At 46.2% G+C, this 27,214-nt stretch overlaps 1 protein-coding gene across 10 annotated transcripts in view; it reads right to left on the bottom strand.

Annotated features, from left to right (window-relative positions):
* The window catches only part of TRIM66 (tripartite motif containing 66), a 64,049-nt gene that overhangs the window by 21,383 nt on the left and 15,452 nt on the right, over nt 1-27,214 (bottom strand). For 7 of the 10 annotated variants that reach the window (XM_017891391.1, XM_017891396.1, XM_017891388.1 and 4 more), the window contains 10 exons: nt 25,793-25,961; nt 19,754-19,857; nt 17,674-17,821; nt 16,352-16,484; nt 15,906-16,022; nt 14,408-14,522; nt 13,716-13,862; nt 11,012-11,129; nt 8,225-9,129; nt 6,431-6,592 (listed from right to left, as the gene is read on the bottom strand). In XM_017891391.1, the coding sequence (XP_017746880.1) occupies nt 6,431-6,592; nt 8,225-9,129; nt 11,012-11,129; nt 13,716-13,862; nt 14,408-14,522; nt 15,906-16,022; nt 16,352-16,484; nt 17,674-17,821; nt 19,754-19,762 (1,854 nt within the window). In that variant the 5' untranslated portion in view covers nt 19,763-19,857; nt 25,793-25,961. Of the gene's footprint in view, nt 1-6,430; nt 6,593-8,224; nt 9,130-11,011; nt 11,130-12,273; nt 12,309-13,715; nt 13,863-14,407; nt 14,523-15,905; nt 16,023-16,351; nt 16,485-17,673; nt 17,822-19,753; nt 19,858-25,792; nt 26,489-27,214 lie in introns of those variants that run through there. The other 3 variants (XM_017891394.1, XM_017891393.1, XM_017891397.1) reach the window with 3 other exon arrangements.

Below are 27,214 nucleotides of genomic sequence, written 5' to 3' on the forward strand. Positions count from 1 at the left end.
TTACCCAATTTTCCAGGTGTTGTGTCTCTCAGTTCCCCTGGCTAGGAAAACGGATCCCCTTCCCCCTTGCACTTCCAGGTGAGGCGATGCCTCGCCCTGCTTCAGCTCTCGCTGGTCAGGCTGCAGCAGCTGACCAGCACCGATTGTCCGGCACTCCCTAGTGAGATGACCCCAGTACCTCAGTTGAAAATGCAGAAATCACCGGTCTTCTGTGTCGCTCGCGCTGGGAGTTGGAGACTGGAGCTGTTCCTATTCGGCCATCTTGCTCCGCCCCTCCACATGTTGATTTTTAATGGCAAAGTTGTTGCCCTTGTTGACAATGAGTGTTCCTCCACCTCAACAGAAAGCTCTTGTACTTATTAAGGCTGTCACTATGGATGTAACCATGCAGATATATGATAACTCAGTGAAGTCAAATGAGAAAAGGTTCATGGGTGGTGAAGAGAGAAGTGAAAAGTACCCAATGCCCTGATAATCCAGGGAGGACAGAAAAAGCAAAGAGGATCCCAGAATCTGAGGTAGAAGAAAGAGGAAAGGAGTAAGCGGATTCTAGTAAGTCTGAAGTGAAAGGCAGATGAGTAGAACCCTCAAACCCCAAGCCTTGGAGACTCAGGAGAATTTGGTCAAAGGTATTTTGCCCAGGCCAGTGTAGGAAACTGACTTAAAAACATTATTTTGAATATAAAATTAGCCAGGCATGGTGGCACATGCCTATAATCCCAGCTACCCAGGAGGCTGAGGCAGGAGAATCACTTGAATCTGGGAGGCAGAGGTTGTGGTGAGCCGAGATCACACCATTGCACTCCAGCCTGGGCAACAAGAGTGAAACTCTATCTCAAAAAAAAAAAAAATCATTTTGAATGGGAGTACTTATAAAACACTTTATACAGTATTCTGTCTTATTAAACAGATGGGAGCAAGGACCTGTTTTCTCATGGGCCAGGAGACCTAGACAAAAATCTTAGGTTTGGATGGTGAATGAAATCAGGACAGAACTAAGGAGACAAGCTTCTTAGAGTGTGCTAAGTTCAGGAGCCAGACTTGGGGAGTGTTTGGTCTGACTCCTGAGTAGAAAGAGCATACAATTCTGCAGATGCTGACCAGGACGCAGGCTGTGCCCTAAGAAAGCTTCACCAGGTCCCAGGAACATTCTGAGCAAATGCTGCTGTCCTGGCTAGGCTATGAGGAAAAGATTGTCCCTGAGGTTAAGGACTCACAATCTGATCCATAGCAGTAGCTTTGGAGACTATGGAGGCAGGATGCCTAGTATTTACTCACAGTTACCAGGGCTTAATGAGTTTAAGCAAGCCATTGTCCAGCTCTAGGTTTTAATTTCTTCCTACACGGGTTAATGTAAATCTCACTGAGTTTTTATAAGACTCAAATTAAGAGATTGGGCATCAAAATGCTTTGATAATGGTATAAATACTATCTGCCTGATCATTATCCTTTACTCCTCTGTATCACTCTTAATAATCTGCATCACAGGAATGCCTACTGCTTCTGTATCATTTACTGGAAATACATCTCAGGCTCCTAAGCCATGAATAGCATGCTGGTGGCCTCGAAGTCCTCTCTTGAAGATCCGGGGCTATGGTACGAGCAGCAGAAGAAAGGTCCCTCTTACAGGTGAACTGGGACTCAGATAGGGCTTTCTGTGATGCCTGCAGCTTTGACTCCATGAGAGCTTTTCATTTTTTGAGACAATCTCGCTCTGTTGCCCAAGTTGGAATGCAGTGGCGCTATCTCGGCTCACTACAACTGCTGCCTCCCAGGCTCAAGAAATTCTCATGCCTTAACCTCCTGAGTAGCTGGGACCACAGGGATGCACCACCACGCCTGGCTAATTTTCTTGTGTTTTTTTTTTGTAGAAATGGGGTTTCACCATGTTGTCCAGGCTGGTCTCAAGCTGTTGAGCTCAAACAATCTGCCTGTCTCAGCCTCCCAAAGTGCTGGGATTATAGGCATGAGCCACCGCACCCAGCCAACTCCCTTGAAGAAAGGATTGTGTGTATTTTTCAGCAGTTGACTGGTTCAGAAGCATAAAATGAAGGCATCAGAATGTCTCCCAGCTTCACCTGAGATGTAAGGGTTGCTGTGGTAGGGTTGTAGCCATGGTTTTTCTTTCAGAGTGACTGAACCAAGATTAGGAAGCTTAGGCAACAGCTGGTGCCAGACAAATACCAAAATTCATTCAAAAGGGGTTGCAGAGCTCAAGCCACTAGAAAACCCATTTCAGAACTTTCACACCTCATTTTCAGCAGCAACCTGTTTCCACCATTGGCTCACGAAGCACCAACTCCAAGGTACTTGTACACAGATGTTCTGCTTCACCAAAAGTCCTCTTTTGGTGATATACAGTCAGTGTGGAACTCACAGGAAGGTGCATGGTGCCACAGGTTCTTCTGGTCCGTGACCTTCAGATAGATTCTTTTGACTTTCCTGCCACTCACAGGCCAGCACAGGCTGGGAGTGGGCTGGAGGACAATACACCTTTACCAGATAAAACAACCAATATCAAACTAGGCTGGTCCTAACACCTCTCCCCAGCAAAGCCTCAGGCTACTTCAAGGATTGTAAAGATAGGAAAATTCAGCAGGTAAGATGCCACACTGCAGTGCAGAAAGAGAAGCAATTTAACCTAGTCATTGAACACAGAGCTGTCAAGGACCTGTGGTCTGGTCCTAACATTGCCCAATGGGTTGGCTGTATAACTCTTAGGTGGGTCACTTAACCTCTCTGTGTCTCAGTTTCCACATCTTTCAAAGGGGAATAAGAAAGTGGCTTCCTCATAGTATTGCTAGGATAAAAAGATAAAATGAAATAATCCATGTAAAAACCTATGAAAAAATTAGAACGATACTATACAAAATATTATCACTCAATGGTAAAAGGCTCAGAATGTTGTTTGCTATCCTTGAGCTTCACACCCTCCACCCTGCCCAACCCCAGCTCCAAGACAACAAATTTCCTCAAAAAAGAAAATCCTTTTCCTTATTGCAGTAGTTTTGTAGACAACCAGTGGCTCTCACTGTCAGGGTTGATCTCTCTCTGCTGATCCAAAGGTTCCTCTAAGCCAGGATGACAAATGTGAGGGTCCTTTTTCTGGGAGTTCAAGCCATGAAAAGTCTATGAAACATGTGAAGAATGCCAGGCCATCTGTCCCTCCAAACCTCTACAGGAGCCCCTTTTAATAAGGGGCAGGAGAGGCCGGGCGCGGTGGCTCAAGCCTTTAACCGTCACTTTTGGACCGAGACGGGCGTGATCCCGAGTCAGGAATCGAGACCATCCTGCTAATACGGTGAAACCCCGTCTCTACTAAAAATAAAAAACAGGCGACGAGGCGGGGCAGCCTGTTTCCCCAGCTACTCGGAGCTGAGTACAGGAGAATGCGTGAACCCGGCGAGGCGTGAGCTTGCATGAGCTGAGATCCTGCCCCACTGCAACTCCAGCCTGGCGGGCAGAGGCAGGACTCCGTCTCAAAAAAAAAAAAAAAAAAAAGGGGCAGGAGAAGCTCAAATGAGAAGTTGAGGTTTCTAGGACCTTTGCTAACCCCACTGCCAACGTGCAGCCACACAAGAGGGCAGCACCCCTTGCTGCTCAGGGAACCCTGTGGGCCACTCACACAGGCAGCACTGACACCATGCATGTATATGGCTCAGCTCCTTTCCTCTGTTCTGTGTATAGGAACAGAACTGAACCTCAGCAAATGAGAAGCAGCATTTTCTGCATGGCTTCCACTACAACTGAGCACTGGCAAGGAAACCACCTATGCAAAAATTATATCAATGAGCAAATTATGACAGTGAAAAGATCTGATCTAACCTACCCACCCCCACCTCTTGCCTTTCCCCTAATCATTCCTGGGCCTATTGTAGATTGGCTTTTTGAGATATCTTTTCAAGTTTTCTGCATGTCTGACATCCATGGCTTCACCTAGATCCATCAATCCCACTCCTATGGCCCCATCCAGAAGCAACTCAGCTCAAGTGAACAGCTTTAACCCATGATTTCATTTCCATCCCAACCAATCAGCAGCAAGCACCCATTTCTAGCTACTCCCACCCCTTCCCCAAACTGCCTTTGAAAAATCCCAGCCTCACATTAACTAAATTTTTTCTCTACTGCAATGCCATGGTCTTCATTTGTGCAGCAGGCAAGAAGAACTCTTCGGGCAGTTACAGCAATTCTCGTGCTTGCTTCTGAACTACTGACATCTAGAGCTAGCTGCCTTCAGGTCATCTTGTAATGTGTCTTCCACAAAAGAATATCAATAATTCAAAACTTAACTTCTTCCCCTAAATATGCTCTTTTTCCCATGCTCCCATTCCAGTGGGTCAAGACAGATCCACTGGGATGGGAGCATGGGAAAATACCTGGGTGTTAAGCCAAAGGGTTTTCTCTGCCTTACCTATCATCAATCAGACACTGAGGCTAAAACTCCTGTGATCTGATATCTCTTGAAATCTTTGCTTCCTCTTCATTCCTATTGCTATTGATTTCACTCAGCCTCCTGTTTCTCCTCTGTACTATTCTGGTCTCCCTTACCACAGCTAAAGTGATCTTTCAAACTTAATTCAAACCATATCCTTCCTTTCTGGAAGTCCTTCACTTACTCCTCACATCCCCCAAGACTGAATCCCAACCCCAAAGCATAATTTACAAGGCCTTACAGCCCCTCTGGTCTCAATCCATCCCATTTCCCAGTGTGTCTCATGATCGTATCAACCAAATTACAAATTATCTGAAGCCCCCCTAACTGCCCCAGGCTTTCTCTCACTTCTGAAGCTTCCTAGTTGCCATTCCTTTCGACTATTTGTTCTACCCCTCTACCCTTCACTAGCCCAACTTCTCCTCTTTGAAATTTCAACTTAAAATAATGTCCTCTAAGAAGTCGTCTGTCAACAGCCCCCTCTCCCAGAGCTAGGTACTCCATTGGGGTGTACCCCAATGACTATTATAGCAGTTTACCACAATTTATTATTGTTGCTTAACTGTCTCTTCCACCAGACTGTACTCTCCAGCATGGAACTGACTATCTGATTCACCAATGTATGCCTGGCACCTAGTAGAATATGGGACACATACTTGGAGATTAATGTGTGTGTATGTGTGTGTGTGTGTGTGTGTGCATTAAATGATTAAATAAATGGATGAATGGTTAGGTGGCTGGCCCAAATACAAGAAGTTAAACATCTAAGAGCCACAAAGGGCCAATATACAGTACCTCAAGAGCCTCTACGCTAAGCCATTTTCAACAGGGTAGGACAGGCACAGACAAAAAGCCTCAAGAGTCACCAGCAATTTCCAAGTTGACATTTCATTTTTGCCATCCCTTCTTTTTTCTAAACTGTCCTCAAGTGTCACTGAGACTGACTGATCTAAGACATGCACTGTGATGGTACAGCTAGGGAAAGTTGGTGAGGGGTAGGTACATTGAGCAGCCAGCATAGCTGGGCTGCAGGGCCAGAGGGATGCTACAGGGCCAAGGGTACAGGCTGGGAGAGTTCAGAACACCTGACAGAGCTTCAAGTCCAGGGCTGGGTGGAGGCACTGGAGAGTTGAGGGCACCAGGCCAGAGAAGGCAATAGGCTAAGTGAAACAGGGCCAAGGGACACTAGGAGGAATGGGTGGAGGACACGGCACAGCACTGAGGCTCCTGCTAGAGGTATGACAGGGGTTGGGGGTGAAGGGGCAGAGGTGAGAATAGATAGTTGAGGATTTGTGGGGTTCTGGGTTATGTCCAGGGTAAGCAAACACTTTCAGTAAGCTAGTAGGTGGGTGGACAGAAAGGCCTCCAAGATCTCTTGAAGATCTCTGTGTCTCAGCTGCTCATCTACCTCTGCAGAACATCCCTGCAGACCACTCACCCAACAAATTCCATTGATTCATATCCTAAGGTAGCCAACTCTGGGTTGTGGCAGCCACATAAAATATTTTCCCCATCTTCATTGTAGAGAGAAAAGTTCAAGCTTTGGATTCTAACTGATCTCATTTTAAATAAACCTCAGCTGTCTCTTCTACTAGCTGTACGGCCCTGGACTTCAGTTTCTTTAGTTATACAATGGGGATGCTCACTTCCACAACTGTTGGAGGCGAGGTGAGATAATGCTGGTGAAGCAGCACACATGGTTCTAAGCACAGAGGACAGAGGACATGTTCAATAAATTGGCTTTCTTTCCCTTCCCCCTTCCACTCTGCATGAAGCCCAGGAGGCCCCATTTTAAGTGTGAGTGGGGGAGTGGAAATGGGGAGGAGAAAGATCTACATTGCTGACTCACTAGGGCAGAAGGCATGAATCAGGGCTGTGTAGCGTCCAGGGATGGAACAGGGATGCTCCTCCCCCCACCCTATCCTCCTCCTCCAAGTGCCTGGGGTCTTGGCTGGCAGTGGGTCCCATGTGGTCAGGGAAAACAGGCTCCTTTAGTACCTTTCTCACCACATTTGGAGAGGAATGCTGGATGGTGCTGTCCACTGGAGGGACACCAAGAGGGGTTTCTTCCCCAGACGTCTGGGGCAAGGCAGCAGCAGTATTCTTGTCAAGAGGGAGAGCCGGCTTTGAGCCCTCAGATGCTGGGGGCTCATCTGTAGCCTGGAGAAGAAAATAAGAACTTGGGTGGGTTTGACTGCAGAGAGTGTAGCAGCAGCAGCAGCAGCAGCAGTGGCAGCAAAGGCTAGTGCTCACCCTGCCCTGCCCATCGTCACCACCTACACATTGTGTACTGCTTAAATGTTTTCCAAAAAGAAAAATACTCTTATCCCAACTCTTCCAAAGACTATATGCTAATGTGAAAGTCTTAGGATGGAACCCAAACCAAGAATTCTGAGCTAATTTTGTGATATTCACTTTAGCAATCATAACCTAGTTTTGACTTACATTTTAACTTGTGGCCCTCTACGAACCCTAGACCCTTCTCTGCCATCACACGGATTATTCTATATCTCCTCAAAAGAACTGGGCCTCAGGGGAAGACATTGAAGCGTGATCTGAAGTTGTCAGTACTGAAGCATAAATGTGAGGCCTTAGATTCTATAATAAAGTAAAAATCTATAAAGCTGCTTTGAAGATATAAATGTGATTACAGATTTAAAGGGGACACCACTATAGAAAAAGTGAGAGAAGGGTAGAGAGAAGAGGATAGAACAGGAGGTTCTGGGGGAAAAAGAGAAAATCAAGAGCTAAGAATGAAGATGTGAAATGCGGCAAAGATCCCAGGGGTCCAGACTGCACCTCTTCAACTGTCTTTTAGCTGAGAAAAAAGAGGAGCAGCATCCAATATTCTCCTATGGAAAGAAGAAGACTTCTGTGGCATTACAGAAATGTCAGCAGACCAGAATCCAAGTCTTAGCTCTACCTCTCGACATTGTATGATATGTAGACAAACTGCTAGGCTTCTCTAACTCCCACTTACATACCTATAAAGCACAGATGGTAACGCCTACCAAACAACATTGTCAATAGGATAAATGATATGGTGCATATAAAACATACCCAGCTTAGTAGAAGTAAAAAAGTTTAAGTCTATATCTGTGCAATATTATAAAAGTGCTGCCTGCCAGCATCTAACATGGACCCTCACTCTGCTCCTTAAGCTCTGCCCTTCCCCCTGTCTGGGATTCATAAGGTCCAGCAAAGGAGCTAGGCAGATGACAAGATAAGAGACAGCCTCTCTTCTGCTCTGGCACTGGTAGGAGTTCAGCGCAGCTCAGAAGGTACCATCGGTGGGCAGGGTCCCTACTGTCATCCAGGAAGACAGGGCTAAGCCAAGCTACTCTGGAGAGTACTGAGCCTAGATCTAAGTTGGGACTGGGTACTACACTCTCTGGAGCTTTTCTGAGGTGGGAGGTTGAGTCCAGGGTAGTCTTGAAATGTGAGGGCTGAGCTCAAGGCAGCCCTAAAGTGCAGAAACTGTATTCCTGTGCTGCTTTGTTTCAGTAAGCTAGTGGGTGGGTGGACAGAAAGGCCTCCAAGAGCTCATCTTCAAGAGATCTCTGTGTCTCAGCTGCTCATCTACCTCTGCAGAACATCCCTGCAGACCACTCACCCAACAAATTCCATTGATTCATATCCCAAGGTAGCCAACTCTGGGTTGTGGCAGCCACATAAATATTTTCCCATCTTCATTGTAGAGAGGGGACCACAAGCTAAAATGTGGGGAGGCTGTGTTCTGTGAGTGATCCTAGGATGGGCAGAATATGCATGCCAAGCCACCCTGATGCTTACCTGCAGGGTCTCCTCCTGGCTCTGGGACTGAACAGGTGCTGGCTGCCTCACGATGTAGTTGATCTGCCCCACAATGGTTTGCTGAAGATGCTGAGGAGATTTGGTCTGACTCAGTTGCAGGCTGGGCTGTTGAGCCTGGAGAAGAAGCTCCAAGTCCTTCTGCATTTCCTCCAGCTCAAACTTGTGATGCATTATGTCCACATTCTGAGAACAGGCAGGCCCAGGAGGGCTCTCGTGCTGACTAGAAGCCAGATGCTGGGATGGAGGTAGAGGTGGGTGTGGCTGCTGTAGGGGAGCAGGGAGGGGAGGTGGTGGAGGTGGTAACTGCTGCTGTGGCTGCTGCTGAAAGTGACTGAGCTTCAGCTTCTGGTGGTGGCCAAACTGGACTTGGATAGGGGGTGTCTGTAAGGTGGGCTGGGCATGGGTTCCTTGCTGAACATCCTGTGGGGGGACAATGCACACGGGCTGGGAAGTCAGCTGCTGCCCCAGCCGCTGGGATGTGCTCTCCTGCTCCACAGGGGGCTGGGTTTCCAGCCAGGGCTGCAGCAGCTTTGGTGGATGAGGGCTGCAGGCCAGCTCTTTCTCCCTGGGCAGCAGGGCAGAGCACTGCAGAGACCCCAGCTGCTGGGACACCATCTCAGAGGGCTGCCTAAAGTTGTGGGCTGGGTGCATGCTGGGTGGGGGGACATGGCCTTTGAGGGAAGGCGAGACTGGGGAGCAGTGGGAGCAGCACACAGATGAGGAGCACACTGCTGGAGACTGGAACTTGTGGGAGGGGTGGCTAAGAGCCTCTTGCTGAGCCACTGGAGACTGGTGGCTTTGATAAAAGGGTGATGGCCCCTGTAAGCCTCCATAAGCAGGAGAATCTGCCCGGGACACTTGTCCACCTTCAGTAGTTATGCAGCCTGAAAATGCAGAATAGAGAGTTTTTCAAGTTTTCAAGTTGCTCCCACCTTGCTACTTCCTGCTCCTGGGACAAAAGAACCTCATTCAACAATCCTGTACCAGGCACAGAGACTAGGAAATTCAACCCTTGATATCCTAGACTCAGTCTAGAATGCTGCCAGTAATAGCACCTGTATGGACCTGCTTTGGGGGTCTAGGATATTTGAGAAATTAGCTCAGCTTTTACCGGATGCTCAGCCCTGACTCTGTTTCTGTCCCACTAGGGAAACCATAGGCTCTCTCAAGTAGCACTCACTCATTTTTTTTTTTTCAACAGAACAGCCCAATCAGACTCTGACAAAAAGAATCAACTTTGGGGTGGGGAGGAAGTATGCTAGAAAGTAGCAAAGGGTAGAAAGTCATGCCTGGGACCAATGAACAAGTTCCCAGATACAGGCGTGGGGAACTGTGTGTTGAGCAAGCAGGATGGAAGAGAGTGGGGAAGCTCTAATACCAGGTAATACGGTTTGGAGCTGTGTCCCCACCCAAATCTTGTGTTGAATTGTAATCCCCAGTGTTGGAAGTGGTGACTGGTAAGAGATGACTGGATCATGGGGGCAGATCCCTCATGAATGGTTTAGCACCATCCCTTTGGTGCTGTTCTTGTGATAGAGTTCTCGTGAGATCTGATTGTTTAAAAGTGTGTAACACCTCCCCCCAGCTCTGTTTCTTGCTGCTCTGTCCATGTGATGGGCCTCTTCACCTTCTGCCATGACTGTAAGTTTCCTGAGGCCTCCCCAGAAGCTGAGCAGATTCCAGGATCATACTTCCTGTACATCCTGCAGAATCATGAGCCAATTAAACCTCTTTTCTTTATAAAGTACCCAGTCTCAGGTATTTCTTCACAGTAATACGAGAATGGACTAATACACCAGGTCAGTGCCAGGTACCAGCACTGCCCCCTGAGGTCTCTAGGTCCCTTGTGCACAAGTAGATCTATGGCTAACTCAGTCTAACGACTCCTTCATCTCATTATTTTGATGAGGCTTACTTAGAGGAAGTCTGAGCTCCTTAAGGAAAATGTATTTTATTCACCATTGGTTCTTTGGTACTCAGCATGGGGCCTAAACAAGAGTAGGTGTCTATCAAAGATCTGCTGAGTTAAATCAAAGGAAAGAGGGAAGAAAAGAAATAAACCTACATATCATTTGTCACTTTGCGAAGTTCAACAAATTTTCAATAAGATTAACAGCCTCAAATGAAGCAGCTGGCCATCAGTTTAACAAACTCGTTAGGCTGTCAACACAGGCACAACTTCAGGCTGTCTACATTCTGCCTAAAGACTGAATGCCAGCAAATGTTTGCAGCAGGGAGAAAAAATGCACAAGGCCATGAATTATCTGCTTACATCTCAACTCAAAATGATATGTCTGTGTAACACAAACATGCACACACAGTTTCACTGTTGCTGAGATAACCCTGCTTGTGCCCACACATGTAGTAGACCTTTGTGTGACCACAGAGACACACATTCATCTGTACTGCCATACAGCATTCTAGAGAGCAGGGTGACTGTCTTGTCTCCTTCTCAGCAATAAAACCAAGGTAACAGGACATTTACACAGAATGGTAAACTCAGATTTCAACTGGTCCCGATACAAAGTCCTATATTGCCACTGTTATTTAAATTCCTCATTCTCTCCTCTTCCCCTCAGAAAAAAAAAAAAAAAAAAAAAAAAAAAAAAAAAAAAAAAAAAAAAAAAGTTTGCTGAATGATTCCAAGACCACTGGCAGTCCCAGGGAGTGCTTTTTCTTGGGCATATGCTGACCTACCCAGTAAGGTAAGTAATTAGGTCAAAGCCCAAAGGGTGGGTAGGCCTGGGTGGGTGGGTCCAAGCTCACCAAGAGAAGCTAGCTGCTTAGTCCAGAAGTTAGGCTCCCAGGTGAATCTGATACTCCAAGGGGAGCCAGGATCTGTGTTACAACTTGACTCCAGCAATCGCTGCATCTGAAACACAATCTGACAACAGCACCAAAGGTCATTTATTTGGGCATCTTGCACCTAAATGACAACTCCCCTTCCCTTACTCTTTGGACAACCTGAAAGGCTCAAAGTCATGGCCTTTTAATCTCTGGTCATCCTCCATATTCTCATTCTCTTGCACCTTAGCACCTGCCCATCCTCCCAGCTGATCCCTTTCCTCTTATCAAGACTTCTGGAACCTACAGTCTTTTTTTTTTTTTTTTTTTAATTGAGACCGAGTCTCACTCTGTTGCCCAGGCTGGAGTGCAGTGGCACGATCTCAGCTCACTGCAAGCTTCGCCTCCCAGGTTCACTCCATTTTCCAGCCTCAGCCTCCTGAGTCGCTGGGACTACAGGTGCTCGCCACCACACCCAGCTAATTTTTTATATTTTGTTTAGTAGAGACAGGGTTTCACCGTGTTAGCCAGGATCGTCTCAATCTCCTGACCTCGCGATCGGCCCGCCTCAGCCTCCCAAAATGCTGGAATTACAGGTGTGAGCCACTGCACCCGGCCTGGAACCCCTACATTCTTATCTTTTCAGGCCTCAAGTGATTTGTCATTCTCACTCATGACATCATTGACTGGTGCTCCATTCATTCTACCATCACCTCAATTTAACAGCCTAGTGGGGGCAGGCATTTTCTGAGCTCCCCATTGCTGTACTTCCATTTGCAGGTAAAACACCCTTCTGTCCTACACAATAGCCCTCTTCCTCTCCTATCACTTTCATCTATTTCTCATCACTAACTCTCCTATTTATCCAGGGCTTTGGCAAGTGTCCAACTTACCCTGCCATCCTCTAGTTAACTAATGTCCCAACTAACATCTTAGCCTCTTATTTCGTTGATCTCTTGCATGGCAACCACCTTGTTTTCAGTTTAGTCACCATGTCTAGACCCTATAAATCATTTACAACCGTTCTACCTATGAGACCTTTAAACTCCAACGACCCACCCTGGTCATAACAAGTTCATGCTCTTTCAGAGTATGTTCTTCAACCTCTCCAAGCCCTGCTCTTTCAGTCCACAGGACTCCCCAGCTTCCTGTCATTTACAGTAATGATATCACTACTGTCCTAATTCCCTCCCCATCGCCAACTCCTACTCTTAGGTAATCCAGTCATACCAAAGCCATGTTACCTGGGGCCACTTCAGTGATTATTAATTTCAGCAGCACCCATCAGCCCTTTCTCTTGTCACTTCTTGTCATCTTTCTCTTCCACTGCACTCAATGACCATTTAAAATCTTCACTTTGGTGCTACTTACCAATGTTTTAACCCTCTTATTATCACCTCCTATTTCACAGAGAAAAAAAAGACACCATAAAGGATAAATTACCCCTAACTTGTATCCCTTCTATCCTCAAACTTAACTACAGCATTGTCCCCTTCCTGTCCTCCCATCTCAGAAGGGACTGTCCTTGTGTTTAAGGTCAACCAGTTCACTCTATATCCTTCCTCCTGCTTTCTCAGTGTACTTACCCCACCACACACCCCTCCTCTCTATCTTCAACCTCTTCTCCTACATACATGTGTGCAAATGTTTTCCAAGCTTAAAAAAAGTTTCCCCCAACTCTGCTGTTTTCTCAGGCTATGTTTTTATTTTTCTTCGTTTCATTTCTGTCTCTACTTCCTCACCATCCATCCTCAGTCTCCTCATTCTAGCTTTTGACCCTTCTACTTTGCTGGAGCTTCTTTCAGAAGATAGCCTGATTCCCAGATCTCGAGGCTGCTCTTCACTATTCATCTTCTTTCACCCATGCAGCATTGCCAAACGGGTCACTTAAAATTGGAAACTGTTCGTTTCTGTGTACCACACTATGTTTTGCTTCCAACTTCTGACCAGTGCGTCTCACTCTCCTCCACTCATCATCTTCCTCTGTCTATGCTGAAAACGATGGTATTCCCTGGGTTCCCAACTTTCTCTCTTCTTGCTCCACACACTCTTGCAAGGTGATACCACTGATTTCCTGGTGACTCCTACATTTCCTTCTCCAAAACCAACTTTTCTTCTGACTTCCACACCCATATATTAGAACAGCTTTTTAATGGTAGGTGGCTTGGAGTTGGTTTTGGATGCACTATAGGCACCTTAGACTCAGAGTATGCAAATATAAACTCCATCAACTTCTCTCAAAATTCTTGCTCCCTCTCCTGGGTGCTGCCGTCCTCTCAAGCCTAATACTTCAAACTTATCTCCAAATACTTTTCTCTCAGACCCCCATGTAAACCCCAGTAACTTTCTATGAGATGCCTAGCACACTACTCATGTCCAGGGTAATGTCTGAACCAGTGACCTATGAAAAAAAGCTATAGACTTTCCCAACTGAGCTACCACTGGGAGGGCAGGACCATTTCAGCACCTGCGTCCTCTCTGCACTATGGGATTTGGTGAAAGATGGTGTTTACTTACTAACCCAAAAGCAGTGATTGAATTTGAAGGATGGATGGAGCTGCTATTTTATTCCTCCTTCCATCCTAAAAGAAAAGCACTTCCAAGGACCACCTCATTGCCCCTGTGACAAACGGGATGCTCTGATAAGCTTCAAGAACAGGCTGAGGAGTTGGGAGATTCCTCTTACCAGCTCTTTGCTGAAAAGAAAAGGGACACTGGTTTTGCTGCAGACAGCCCAGTTGATGAAATTCTGCACATGCTCAAACTGACGGTTGAGAACCATGATGCTCTGTAACTGCTGTTCCAGCTTCCGCTTTCTCTCATTAGTAATCCCCTGGGTACAGAAAGAAGACAGTTATTGGACTGTAATCCACCTGCTTGGGAAGTCTGGTGGCCTGTGTATGTCACTGATGGAATCAGATGAGACTACCCTTCTGAGAGGACAGCAGGGCAGAGTGTTGCCATGGGATGCTGGCCGATGGAAAAGGGGAGGGGGAGATGGTGGGAGATTTTATAGTGCAAATATGGAATGGATAATAAATGAAAGAGGAAATGAATAAATGTCTATATCTCTTGGACATAGATTGGCAAAGAAGGTAGTTTGTTTCATGACTTTCTCTTCCAAGATTATAACCCTGTGTAATTAAGGATGGAAGCTGTTTAAGAGACAGAGCATCAAAGATCAGCTTGAACTGATTTTCTAGCCCTTCATGAGCCACCCTCCCAAAATTAGGCTGACATTTTAAAATGCAGGGAGCAGGAGAGAGCTATGGAAGCTGCATATCTGAATTACAGCCTAGGCTTCCCTCGGTCCTGGGACTAGCTTGATCTGTGGATGGTTTCTGAACCCATCCATCTGATCCATCTGTCTATACATACCTCTAATTCCTCTATTAGCCCATTGGCCTGTTTGTTCAGCTCATTCATCAGAACCATCTTGGCCATTTTGATCTGGTTTTCCACCTTCCTATGCTGATGCTTCACTTCAAAAATCCTGTAAACACAATGGGACAAACCATGGTAAGCTTTCCTCATGGACTATATGAAGACCAAGAGACAGCAAACATAAGAAGCAACTTGGAGGCTGCCTACTGAGATCAGGGCCTAGCAGACACCAAATACAAAAAAAAAAAGAGCCTTCCTCCACCACCGCACCTTTTGTACACCAGAGCCCCACTTGATCAAAGTTCAGCTTGGTTTTCTCTAGGTAAACCTCAAGTCTATACCCAGGTCAACCCAGTAGCCCCCAGTTGACACAGCACTAGAGGTAGGACCAAAAGAGAAAGTATGGGAATGATTTATTGTAATTTGTTGTCTTTAAAAGGAGGATGCTCCAATAAATGTCGCCATGAGGCAAAAATAGGCAGAAAGCAGACTAGTGGTTTCTGAGGGCTGGGAGGTGTTGGGGGAATGGAGAGTGACTAATAATGTTTACACTGTTGGCATAATAATATATTATATAATAAACAATAATAAACATTATATAATTATATAATAAATAAACATATAATGTTTATTATAAACATATAATAATGTTTATATTAATGTGGCTTCTTTTGGGGTGATAAAATGTTTTAAAAGTAGACAGTAATTATGTACAGTTGCACAATTCTGTGAATATACTAAAGGCCACTGAATTATACATTTAAAAAGAATAATTTTATGAGATGTACATTATATCTCAGTAAAGCTATTTTTAAAAATTTAAAAAGCATGGGCTTTGAAGTCACCACAGCCCCAGCGTCTAAACCCAGCACAGTCACTGGCTAGTTGTGTGATCTCAGATAAGTTACCTAACCTCTATGAACCTCAGTCTCCTCATCAGTAAAATGGAGATAATCCCTGACTGAAAGAATGGCAAGAACTGAATAAAATAATGCATACATGATACCCAACGCAGTGCCTGCCACATGAGGTGCTCTCAGCACCTACCACTTCCTCTTCCTATGTAAAATACCAATGATTTCATGTGATTTGTAGATTTATAGAGAACACACAGGGAAAGGGGTGATAAAGCTCAGATTGCCCCTGGTTTGTTCCACCCTCATAAAAAGCAGCACTCTCGTCCCTACTGTCTGCTTGGTACCCTTGTTCTCAAGCACCGACTTCTGGCTAGTTCATAAGGTGTATGCTCTGACCCAGACTCACTCTGATCATCCTGACCTAGCTTGGTCTCAGTTACCAAGTGATGACTTAATGATCCCTCCTTGGCCCTGAGACCTCTAAGGCCAAGACATATGCCTTCTAGGACATATGCCCACATCTGCTTAACCACAGTTCTTCTTCACAGGCACTACATCTGACGGCCTGGTGTCGGAATCCCGGGTGTGCAGGAACACAGCATTTCCAGCACCGGCAAGGCACTAGCCTGTGCTACCTGTCCTCAATTTGCTTTGCAGATGTCTGTAGACTGGATTTCTTATGTGCCACCTGTGTAGTCACACTTTCCAGAAGCATCCTCTGGTTTTGCAAAACTTCTTCAACATGTCTGCACCTGGGGGATGAGACACAGAAAAAGCTGAGAAGGGCTGAGTCCTACTTTGAGCATGCCAACCAAGCGGGAATCTCCACAGGGGATTGTCTCAGCCAGACCCATGGAAGCTGTGATGACTTCTAGTGAAAGTCTAAGGCACCACAGGCTCTTAGCCCATTAGGCCTTTTCCAGGGAAGTACCACAACAGGAGCAGGGAAAAACTTCAGCCCAGGGGCTGTAGGTTTGCTTGGGCAGGGAGAAGATTTTGATGCATGGGGAGTCCCAGAGCTCTCACAAGTAAGAAATCCAGAGCCCTCCCCAGCCCATTTCAGGCAGTCTGTCAGCCCTACCTGTGTTCTTTGTGTTCCACCATTAGGCAGCTATGGCAAGTGAGCATATCACATGTCTCGCAGAATAGCTTGAGTACTTCCTGTGTGTGTAGAGGACAATACAAGGTGAAGTCTCCGGGACCACCACTCACTCCTGCCAGAGAAGACAGAGAAAGTGAGCTTCTCTTGCTCAGTTAGACAGACCTCTCAGTTAAGATTTGCTGCACAGCCCTCAGCCTTCAGAGGACACTGCAGAAACACAGAGCTTGGGGGAAGTGGTACAAACAGGAGATGACTCTCCAGGGGCACAAGGAGGATTTTGGGCTTAGCTTGGCTGGATTTGCCCAGTTGTCCAGAAATAGCACACCATCAAGCCTGAGCATCCCACTACCTGCTACAGGCTGAGGAAGGCACTTGCTACTACTCCACATAGATCTCCTGCAAAATAATGAATCCTTCACAATTAACCTCAACCAGTTCATTAATCAGGATTCTGTTTTTAACAGAGCTGAAACCAGCTACCCAGCCTTGCCAGACTCCAGGCTGGATCTCATGGATCATGAACTCTGGTTCCTGTGGATTTGACAGATGTAGAACCCCTTTCACAATTCAAGGGCCTTGAGAAAAGACTTTCAAGAAGAGTGTCATTTAAAACAGATGGTGGCCGGGCGCAGTGGCTCACGCCTGTAATCCCAGCACTTTGGGAGGCCAAGGTGGGCAGATCACCTGAGGTCAGGGGTTCAAGACCAGGCTGGCCAACATGGCAAAACCCCATCTCTACTAAAAATACAAACATTAGCTGGGCGTGGTGGCGCATGCCTGTAATCCCAGCTACTCGGGAGGCTGAAGCAGGAGAATCGCTTGAACCCAAGAGGTGGAGGTTGCAGTGAGCCGAGATCATGCCACTGCACCCCAGCCTGGGTGACAGAATGAGACTCCATCTCAAAAAAAATAAAAATAAAAATAAAATAAAACAGATGGTGCCGGATAGACAAACGAATAAGCTCTGATCCAGACTAAGTTAATCAAGTAAATAAATTAGAAGGGTGGCATGATTGCTCTAGAGGTGAAAGGCAGGGAGCTCAGCTAGCTTCCACAATAATCCAACACCTTCCTCCCTGTACCATTTCATCCACACTCATCCACCCCCACCCCCCACAGGGAGGGACAGGAGTGAGTCACCCCTTTGACTCTGAAGGAGACTTCCTTTGGGAAAGGTTCTGAGACTGTCCCTACCTTCTCCCCCAGCAAGGAAACAAGATCGAAGAGCTATTCCCTAGGGATCTTAGGGTTCAGCCCTGCTTTAGGGCACGGGAGTGGGCGGGGAGAGGTAGAATTGGTACCTGGAGATCCCTTCTGGGCCCGAGGAAAGAACGGGCCCCCAGAGACAGGGCTGTGTCGGTGTTCCTCTGTGCAAGAGCTGCATAGCCAGCGATTGCAGTAGGTGCAGAGGATATGTGCTGCCCTCTTCTCCTTGCACTCGGAGCAGTTCTGGAAGCAGAGAGTTCTGGAGTTACTGACATGATCCTCATTTGGGTCTGCCTCCACAAGTGGCAAATACTCTAAAGACAGGGGTCCTGCAGGCCTATTCCTCCACTATTTTGGAGTGTAGTCTATTTTGCAGAGCTGTCTGGGAGTAACATGCCAGGGCTTGTGAAAGGAAGCATCCTTTGTGACCAAAAGAACAGTGGCTATGTCAGGCATGGTGGCTCACACCTGTAACCCCAATACTTTGGGAGGCCAAGGCAGGAGGATTGCTTGAGCCCAGGAGTTTCAGACCAGCTTGGGCAACATAGTGAGACACCATCTCTACAAAAAGTACAAAAATTAGCCAGGAGTGGTGGCACATGCCTGGAGTCCCAGCTACTAGGGAGACTGAGGTGGGAAGATCGCTTGAGCTCAGGAGGTCAAGACTGCAGTGAGCCAAGATCATACCACTACACTCCAGCCTGGGCAACAGAGGAAGACCCTGTCTCATAAAAGGAGGAGAAGGAAGGAGGAGAAGGAGAAGGAAGAAGGAGAAGGAGCAGGAGGAGGAGGAGGAGAGGAGGAGGAGGGGAAGGAGGAGAAGGAAGAGGAGGAAGGAAAGGAGGGAAGGAAGGAGGGAAGGAAGGAGGGAGGGAAGGAGGAGGAGCAGCAGCAGCAGCTGTCTCAGGGGCTGTTCACACGAGTCCTGTCCTGAAGCTAAGGATACCCAGATACATAAGCCAAGGATCTGACTTCACGCTATCCATAGCACACAGGATGGTACGCATTAACTGAGTAATGCTGTAATAAAAAGGATGCAACATATGCAAAAGAAGCAAAGGAAGGCTTCCAGGAACTCAGTCTAGGAGTGGCTAGGAAAAGTTTTACAAAAAGGAAACATTAGAGCTGGATACTGAGTGACAAGTAGGTTCACCAGGCAGACAAGGGAGGAAAATGTTAGAGGGAAAGCACTGGCAAAAGCAGGAAATTCAGAGAGGAGTGCTTCAGAGAGGAGAAGGCCCACATATGAGATTACACAGCAAGATGGTCAAATGCAGCCAAGAAAGGGCAAGTACAGACCGGCGTTCAGAGTTGTGCTCCCACACCTGGGTTCTGCCTGATCTGAGGGTATCTAGGCCTCTCCCAGTCCAAATGTTCATTCATTTGGTAAGCAAATATCTTGCCAGGGCTGATATAAAACATCAAGAGAAGGGGAGATTTGGAAAAGTTGGCCTATCTGTGCCTGAATCACAGAGGCCACCAAACTTATGTGAATTCTGAAAGTTTTACTAATTAAACTATAAATTCCTTGAAGGTAGAGTATATGGGTCTATCTCCCTAATATCCAGCACAGGGCCTGGCACATGTGAGACATTCAACACAAATCAGTCACAGGAACAAGTAAGTAAATTAGTAAATTAGCAATTTACTAATTTAGATGACAAGGATACCCTAGTGGAAAGAGGAACAGAAGGGCTGCCAGCCAGTAAGTGATAAAAAATTTAAGAAATTCAGGAAAAAGGTGATAGTTGGTAAATACAGGCAAGATTAATAAACCCATTTAATCTAGGCTGGTATATGAATTTCAACTCAGGATAATAAAAAAAATAAAACAAAAGCCCAGTACTGGTGTTCTTCAGTAAGAGCTGTAAGAGAGAAAAAAAATAATTATATACACAGTAAGCAACTCTTAATATACCTTAACTTACACTCACCTTCTGCTAAAGGGATTGATACTAAAAAAAGTCAGTAATTTTCACTTAATAGAAAACCCCCTCATTGTTTTCCCCAACTCATGCATTTTTATTTTCTTCTAGATGGATGGATGGATGATTAGTAAAACTGAAAGAGAAGTAACAAATCATATCGAGTGACAGATAGATAGACAAACTTATGGACAGGGGCCTCACAGATTTCAGAAAAAGATCAGCTGCTTCTTTCCTTGCCCTGACTTACCCTGGCCATCTTGGGTTGCTCAGTAGGAACACACTGCAGAAAAAAATGTTCAGTTACATCCCTGGTAAGATACACTTGTTCACACCCAGGACAGGAGATGAGCTCTGTGCAAGAAAGAAAGATAGCAGAGTCAGAGCAACATGGCTGATTATACCTAAGGCCTGGACATGGGGCTTTCTAATACACAACGCCAAGATACGTGGCAATACCCATGTCTGCCAAAATGAACTACATTTGATGCCATGGCCTGCATTTACTATGTGGATACCCTGAACATCACCATCCCATTGGGGCCTTCCCTACAGACCAACTGGTCTCCTCACATTCTTGTCTCTACCTGGTCCTACCTTCCTCCCCACCCCATAAGCCATGCTACTACAGGCCCAACCCTGCTTTGGTTCTGACAATCAGGTGCCTTCTTGCTGCTCCCATTCCTCATTCCACATCCCTGAGAGCACAGCTCCCATCACTAGCCAAGATCCAGGGAGTCAGTTTAGTTAGAGGCACAGCTCCAGGTCATTACAGTTACCACATAGCAGGATGATCTGGAAGATCTCAAAGCTACAGCTTCCAAGGCTTTAGTCAGAGAAAGGCAAGCCCTCTCTGCCTGCTCATCTAGGAGGTATTTTTCTCTTAGGACAGCATATACCAGTCAGTCTGCCTCTGAGGCTCAGAGGTCTTTTGGAGGGCTCTCTCCCCATAGTCCATGTTGGATGCAACATATATATGTATATTTTACCTATGAACAGCTTGACCTACAATCTCTCCACAGAGAAATATATCAGTCTCTAACACATTCTTCAGCGTAGTGGGCTTCTGGACTATAAAAGTAGCAAAAGACTCCCACCCTGGAGACCACAGTGATTCTGCCGGCCCACCCCAAGAGCAGTCAACCTACTGGGAACAAGACAATGAGCCTCTGGAGTAGGGCAAGGTACCTGCGTCCAGGGATGAGGGTGATCTGGAAAGGGGTGGGCTATGGCAGTGAATGCAGCAGTCCCGCTACAATCTCCTCTGTCTCATCTCTTCAAAATACGGAAGATGGATATAATGGCAGTTGCTCCAGACTTATAGTCAGACAAATGTAAGCCCAAATACCAGGCTTACCAGCCAATGACCTTGGGCAAAACAATCTCACTTAATTGCTCTGTGCCCCACTTTCTTCATATGTAAAATAGGGAAAACAAGAGTTGCTGTGCAGATTAAATTAGATAAAACTTCAGAAATCACATGGTCCTCCATGAATGTTGACTTTGGATTCAAAAGATTCCTCATATCCTATTCACAGTAATGCAATAAACTCAATTATCAACTCTCTCTGGTGATGAAAGTTAGTTTGACTGGTAGATTCAATAAATGGCCACAAATTCTTCCCCTCCCTGCATCCATACCCTTGCAATCCTACCATCAAAAGGTAAGACTCTCCACAAGCTTCAAGTCAGTGATGAGTTTTTAATTTTTAAAAGAGGTAGGACCCTTCGCCCTTTGAATCTAAGCTCACCTCGTGACTTTCTTTAGCCAACAGAACGCAGCAAAGACAAGTTCTCCAAGCCTAGGCCTCAGTGGCCTTATATAATTCTGCTCTTGTTCTTAGAACTCTAAGACTGCCATGTGAAAAATCTTACCTGGCATTGAGATTGCTGGAAGATGAGAGAGCATGCAGAGAGAGATCTCAGTTGTCTCAGGCATCCTACCTGAGGCCATCATAGACCAGCTAGCCCCAACTAACACACTAGCTGAACACAGACGCAAGAGTGAACACAGTCATAATTATCAAAGCCCAGGCCAAACCAGAAGAATTACCCAGAGAATCCCAGCCCAAACAGCCAAACTGTAGAATCATAAATTAAATAAAGTTTAGTTGTTTTAACCACCAAGTGTAGAGGTGACTTGTTATGCAGTAAAAGCTAACTGATACATCCCGGGAAAATCAAAATCCACAAAATCATGAAAAATAATAGTTTAATACTCCCTCACCCCACCAAAAAAAAAAAAAAGGAAGAAAGAAAAGCTTTCTGAGTCTTTGCAGAGCCATGAGTGTTAATGACAGGACTGCATCTGGAATGTCCTGCATATTCTCCCGCCTGTCAGGTTGGCCAGAGGCGGAGAAGGATGCTCTCCACAGGTGACATCATCCAGGGGAATAAGGCTACTGTCCCTCCCTTCCACTTGGTTCAACCTAGGGAGGCCTCCTCATCTACGCCCAGGACAGAAATGCTGCTCTAATCGTTGAAAACAACATCCACAAGACTTCCCTGGTACCAGATGCCCAAACATCAGTCACTGTAACATGGCCTCATGAGCAGAATGAAAAAAGAGAAAGAACTTAATAGGTCAAAGAAGGCCTCATTACACATCCTCTGCTCCCTTGGCCTTAAAGCCAAAGTCCTCAGCTTGGCATTCAATGCCCTTTGCAAATTGACCTTACCTCTCTCTAATCTCATCTTTAGCTTTGCCTGCCACACACCCTGTGTTTTTGCCATGCCCAATATCTCTGCTATCTCTTGAATACACCAAACTTTTGCCTGACTCTGTGTCTGTGAAAAATGCTGATTCCTCTTCCTGAAATACTCTTTCTTGACCTTCTCCTTTTCAGATAAACTCCCATTCATTTTTTCATACCTGTTCAAATGTTCCACCTTTGAGAAGCAGGGTTAATTTCCCCCAGGATTAGTTAATTAGTCCCTCTTCTGGGTTCCCACAGCACCCTGAACATCCTTCAAGCACAACAAATATCACATTGCCTTTCAAATACCTGTTCATATGTCTGTATACAAAAATAAACCACAGTTTGTATTAAAGGATATTACCTGGTTTTTAGCAGATTGAATTGTAGAGTAAGTCCTCACTTAACATCACTGATAGGTTCTTGGAAACGTCAACTTTAAGCACAATGACATAAAATGAAACTTTTTTTTTCATCAATGTTATAACAAAAGGATGTTTACTTAAGGACCTGCTGTACATCGTTTTGCTTAAAATCATAGTTTCTAAGAATCTAGTCGATGATGGTAAATGAGGACTGCATTTCTTTTTTTTTTTTTGAGATGGAGTCTCGCTCTGTCACCCAGAGTGGACTGCAGTGGCACAATCTCGGCTCACTGCAACCTCTGCAATCCGGGTTCAAGCAATTATCTTACTTTCTACACCATTAAGATGAGGGGAATAGGAATGCAGGGAAGTACAAATTATCCAACCCATTTACTCTGCCTACAGCAGCCAGGCGTTTTTTTCTCCTGGAAGCCAGGCCTGGTGGCTCACGCCTGTAATCCCAACACTTTGGGATGCCAGGACAGAAGGATCATCTGAGGTCAGGAGTTTGAGACCAGCTTGGCCAATATAGCAAAACCCAGTCTCTACTAAAAACACAAAAATTAGCCAGGCGTGGTGGGGAGCACCCTGTAATCCCAGCCTCAGGAGGCCAAGGCAGGAGAATTGCTTGAAGCTAGGAGGTGGAGCTTGCAGTGAGCCGTGATTGCGCCGCTGCACTCCAGCCTGGGTGACAGAGTGAGACTCTGCCTCAAAAAAAAAAAAAAAAAAAAAAAATATTAAAATTAAAATTAAAAAAGAAATTGAAGAAAAAGAAATATTATCCTGGGCAAGATGGGAAGGAACAGAGAGCCAAATAGCACCCTGGCTATCATCCTTGTCAGAAAGTCAGGGAACAAGTTTGTAGTTGAAAGGAAGCCTGGATTTAAGAGATTAGCCCTCTAAGAGGGGCTGTGCAGCAAAGAGCAGAGATGGAGAATCATCACAGTGGTGCAGGCACTGTCTCAGGGAGGCTGCGGGCCCCAGAGTGGACCCAAAGGACATGCACTCTCTTTGTGTCATAACACCTTTGTCCAGAAATTCTTCTCTTCCCTCAGAAGGTCCCTAACCCCATCAAGCTGTGTCAATCTTGACTTTTTATTTTTTCTAAAGAGATTCTCCATCTTTCAATGAAGATATCAAAGTAAAGTTTTACTTTAGACAATTGGAATATATCAACTCTTAGAGCTGCATATAACCAAACATCTACTTAACAATATTTAATATTAATTTAGTTATAAATACATATTTAAATCACATTGTACATAAAATATTATTTAGATATCATGTTTTTTTCCATTTTATTTGGTTAATTATTATTCAAACGACTGCCCTACTCTTGTGTTTCACATACAAAAACACTGATTCTGAGAAATATAGAGACAGGGCCCCAAGTCCACATGATTACCCCCCATGAGATGTGGGGCTTCTGCCTCCAGAATGAGGAAGTCACAGACACCAGAGGTGCTCCTGAGAACTTAGGAGCCTAGGAGAGCAGCTCTGAAAGTGGAGGACATTTAGTCCATCTGTCACAAGTGCAAACACTTCTGGTCCTTGAGAGGTGTGGGACACATTTTCATCTGTACACCACCACTCTCTGAACCAGGCACTTCACATGTGTAAAAAATTCCCCAGGTGAAAACAATGTACAACCAAGTTTGAGACACAGCACCTATGTGAGAGCACCCCCTTCCCCTGTAGCTGAGCCTGATAGCTGTCTCCTATATCATGCAACTGAGAAAGGCACGCTCACCCAACTGCACCCATTAACTTGTCATTTACCTAATGTAAATGACGAGTTTTAATAATGGGTGCAGCACACCAACATGGCACATGTATACATATGTAACAAACCTGCATGGTACCCTAGAACTTAAAGTATAATAATAAAAATAATAAAAAGAGACTAAGAAGTTAAGAAAGACTCTGAATTCAGCTGTGATGTAGTTCCCTTCTGGCAGAGAAAAGGGCAGATTCCCAACAGACAGGTAGTGACCTGATACTCCTGTATCTGGGGATTGGCACTGAGTTGGGAGCCAGACTCCCAGCTCAACTGCAGGACTCATAAGCAGACCTAGAGTGCAGCCTGAGGTTTGGCACTACAAGGACTGCTGCTGGGACCTAGAACATGCGCTGAGTGTAGGCCTTAGTGAGGCAGCAAGGAAGTTGCTAGACTGGGTAGTCTACCTTTCAGACATGAACAGCAGGGCCAAGGCAACGTGGACACCAGGGAGGTAGGGGAGGAGAGAAATCCCAAAGAGGTCTCAGAAAGCTGGTATCGGGTCAGCTTAGGTCACCAAGCAAGAACACATACGTCACATCAGCCTGAGACCAATGCTAAGCAATCCTCTGAGTGTTAGGAAGCCCTTCATTCCACAGCTCTTGTCCAGGGCTTCAGGCAACTAGAAGCTGGGGTCCAAGCTCTGATCCCAACAGAGCAATAGCATCCACTGGAGGAGCCTGATGCTCCTCTGCTAGTTCCAACCTGCAGACCCAAAGCTGGACAGAGCTTCACTGTTCATCCAGGCAATTCCCCACCACACAGATGATGACATGGAGGCCCAGAAACAGGGAGGAGCTTAGCTAAAATCACATGGCCCTTGTATAACATAGGTGATACTGTGAACCACTAAGCAGTCCCTGATTACCTCTGTAGCCACAGGTAAGATTCTCTACCTCCCTATGCCTCTGTCAGATGCTAAGCAATGAGAAAAAACACTCTAGTTGTACCCTCTGGCAGGCTGGACATCCTCACTAACAGTTCTGCCCTCCCACCCCTGGGCAGCCCCAATCTACTTAGCACCAGCTAAGGCCCCCACCACACAGCCCCTGAAGGCTTCCTCCAACCCACCACTCAGAGCAGCACCACGTTCAAGAAATATGTTGCACCCCAAATACCCAGTCCCTACTAGAAAGACAAATTTTTATCCAAGTCACCCCTAAAGTGACTGCTGCTTCTGCCCCAGCTGCCAGCAGGCTTACCTGTGGCCCTGATGCCGTGATTAGAGCAACACCTGGGATAGAAGTCAGAGGAGCGACAGGTGAGACCACCACAGGTCCAGAGGATGGTGTTTACCAAGCGCCCAGGAACACCCACCCTGCACGCTGCAGCCAGCCGGGCTGCAAGGCCTAAGCCTCGGGGAATGGATACTGGATAGGGTAAGGGGAGCAGCCTGGATCCTCTCCTTTCTCTGATGCATCCTCAGCCAGGGCTGCATTTCTCTAGCTCACCTGAGATACTCCTGTAGGAAAGAGCTTGGTTGACTCCTCCTGTTTCTGTTTATCTCGAAGGCTCTGCAGCAATTTTCCCAAACTGAACAGCGAGAGGGAGACCTCAAAGAGGCGACTCTCTTCCTAGCTGCATCTCCTTCCTAATCCTCTGGGTGCCTTGGAATAGAAGCTCAGAAGGAAGAAAACGACATTTTCAACTTTCAGGAACTAGCTCTGTCGTTCTCTGCACAGCTCGGGAGACAGCACTCTCAGCCTTTTAGGACTCCATCCAAAAATCCATCAGCCCTCCATGTTCCCCAAAATGACAGTGCTCATGTGTGGCTGGAACCTGCCCCGATCCGGCAGCTCATTTAAATAGAGCTCATCACAACAACAGTGTTGGTGGAGAAGTGAGTAGCTGCAGGGCCTTGGGGACCCCCTGTTTATACGTAGGAAGAATGATGCAATCTGGGTATCAAAATAGCAATCCAGAATATGGAATAACAGGCTCACGCAGCAGCGGTGCCTGCACAGCCAGAGCTCAAGTTGACACACTCTGTCAGCCCCACACTGCTGCAGCACGCAGATGCCAGGCACACACTCTCACCGCATCATTTTAAAACACAGCAGGAGCCCAAGATATCCCTCCATGCCCCCGGCACTGAAGGAGGGTGTGGGGGGGCCTTCAACAGACATTGAAATCTGTCTCCTACATACTCACCTGCTCCTGCCACTTCACCTGAAGTCCTTATCCTGTGACGTCACAGTCAGTTGCCATAGTGACCAATTGTCCGTCACAAGCAGAGGATTAGGACTTCGGATGGAGAAGACACACATTTATGATGCAAAAAGGTCCTGGGGGGTCTCCCTTGGCAGTTAACTCTACCCACCAGGAAGATCCAGTCACATACAAGCAGGGAGGGAAAAAGGGAAGGATGAACAGGGTTGACTGGAGGAGACATTAGGATGGGGCAAGGCTACAAGTACAGCATAATTTCAAAAGCACAGAGCAACCAGATGAGGGGGAGTGGCAGGGATATGCTTGGAAAGACTGGCAGGAGAGTAAGCTCCTAGAGGAAACTGAATGCTAAGCTCAGGAGCTTGACCTTCATCCTAAAATAAAAGGCAGCCCAAAAAGCTTCTGGAGAGTGACTGAGCTGGGCTTTATGATTATCTTGATGGACTGGACACAGGGAAGTCAGGGTAGCTGAGCATTAATGGGACCCTAAATGAGGGTAGAAATGGAAAAAAGCAACAGAAGACTCATTTCAAAGAGAACTGACAGGACACAAGCAAATTAGGATGTTGGGGCTAGTGGTAGTGTGTGAAGAACAAAGAGTCAAGTGGAGGGCTGTCATGAACAGAGGTAGGTAACAGGAGGAAGAGAGCAGTGGCCAAATCCCATGTTATCTATGCCTTCCTTTCTCTGGCATCCTTGCCCTC

Source organism: Rhinopithecus bieti, unplaced genomic scaffold, assembly GCF_001698545.2.
Source record: "Rhinopithecus bieti isolate Rb0 unplaced genomic scaffold, ASM169854v2 scaffold_20891, whole genome shotgun sequence".
Taxonomy (NCBI): Eukaryota; Metazoa; Chordata; class Mammalia; order Primates; family Cercopithecidae; genus Rhinopithecus; species Rhinopithecus bieti.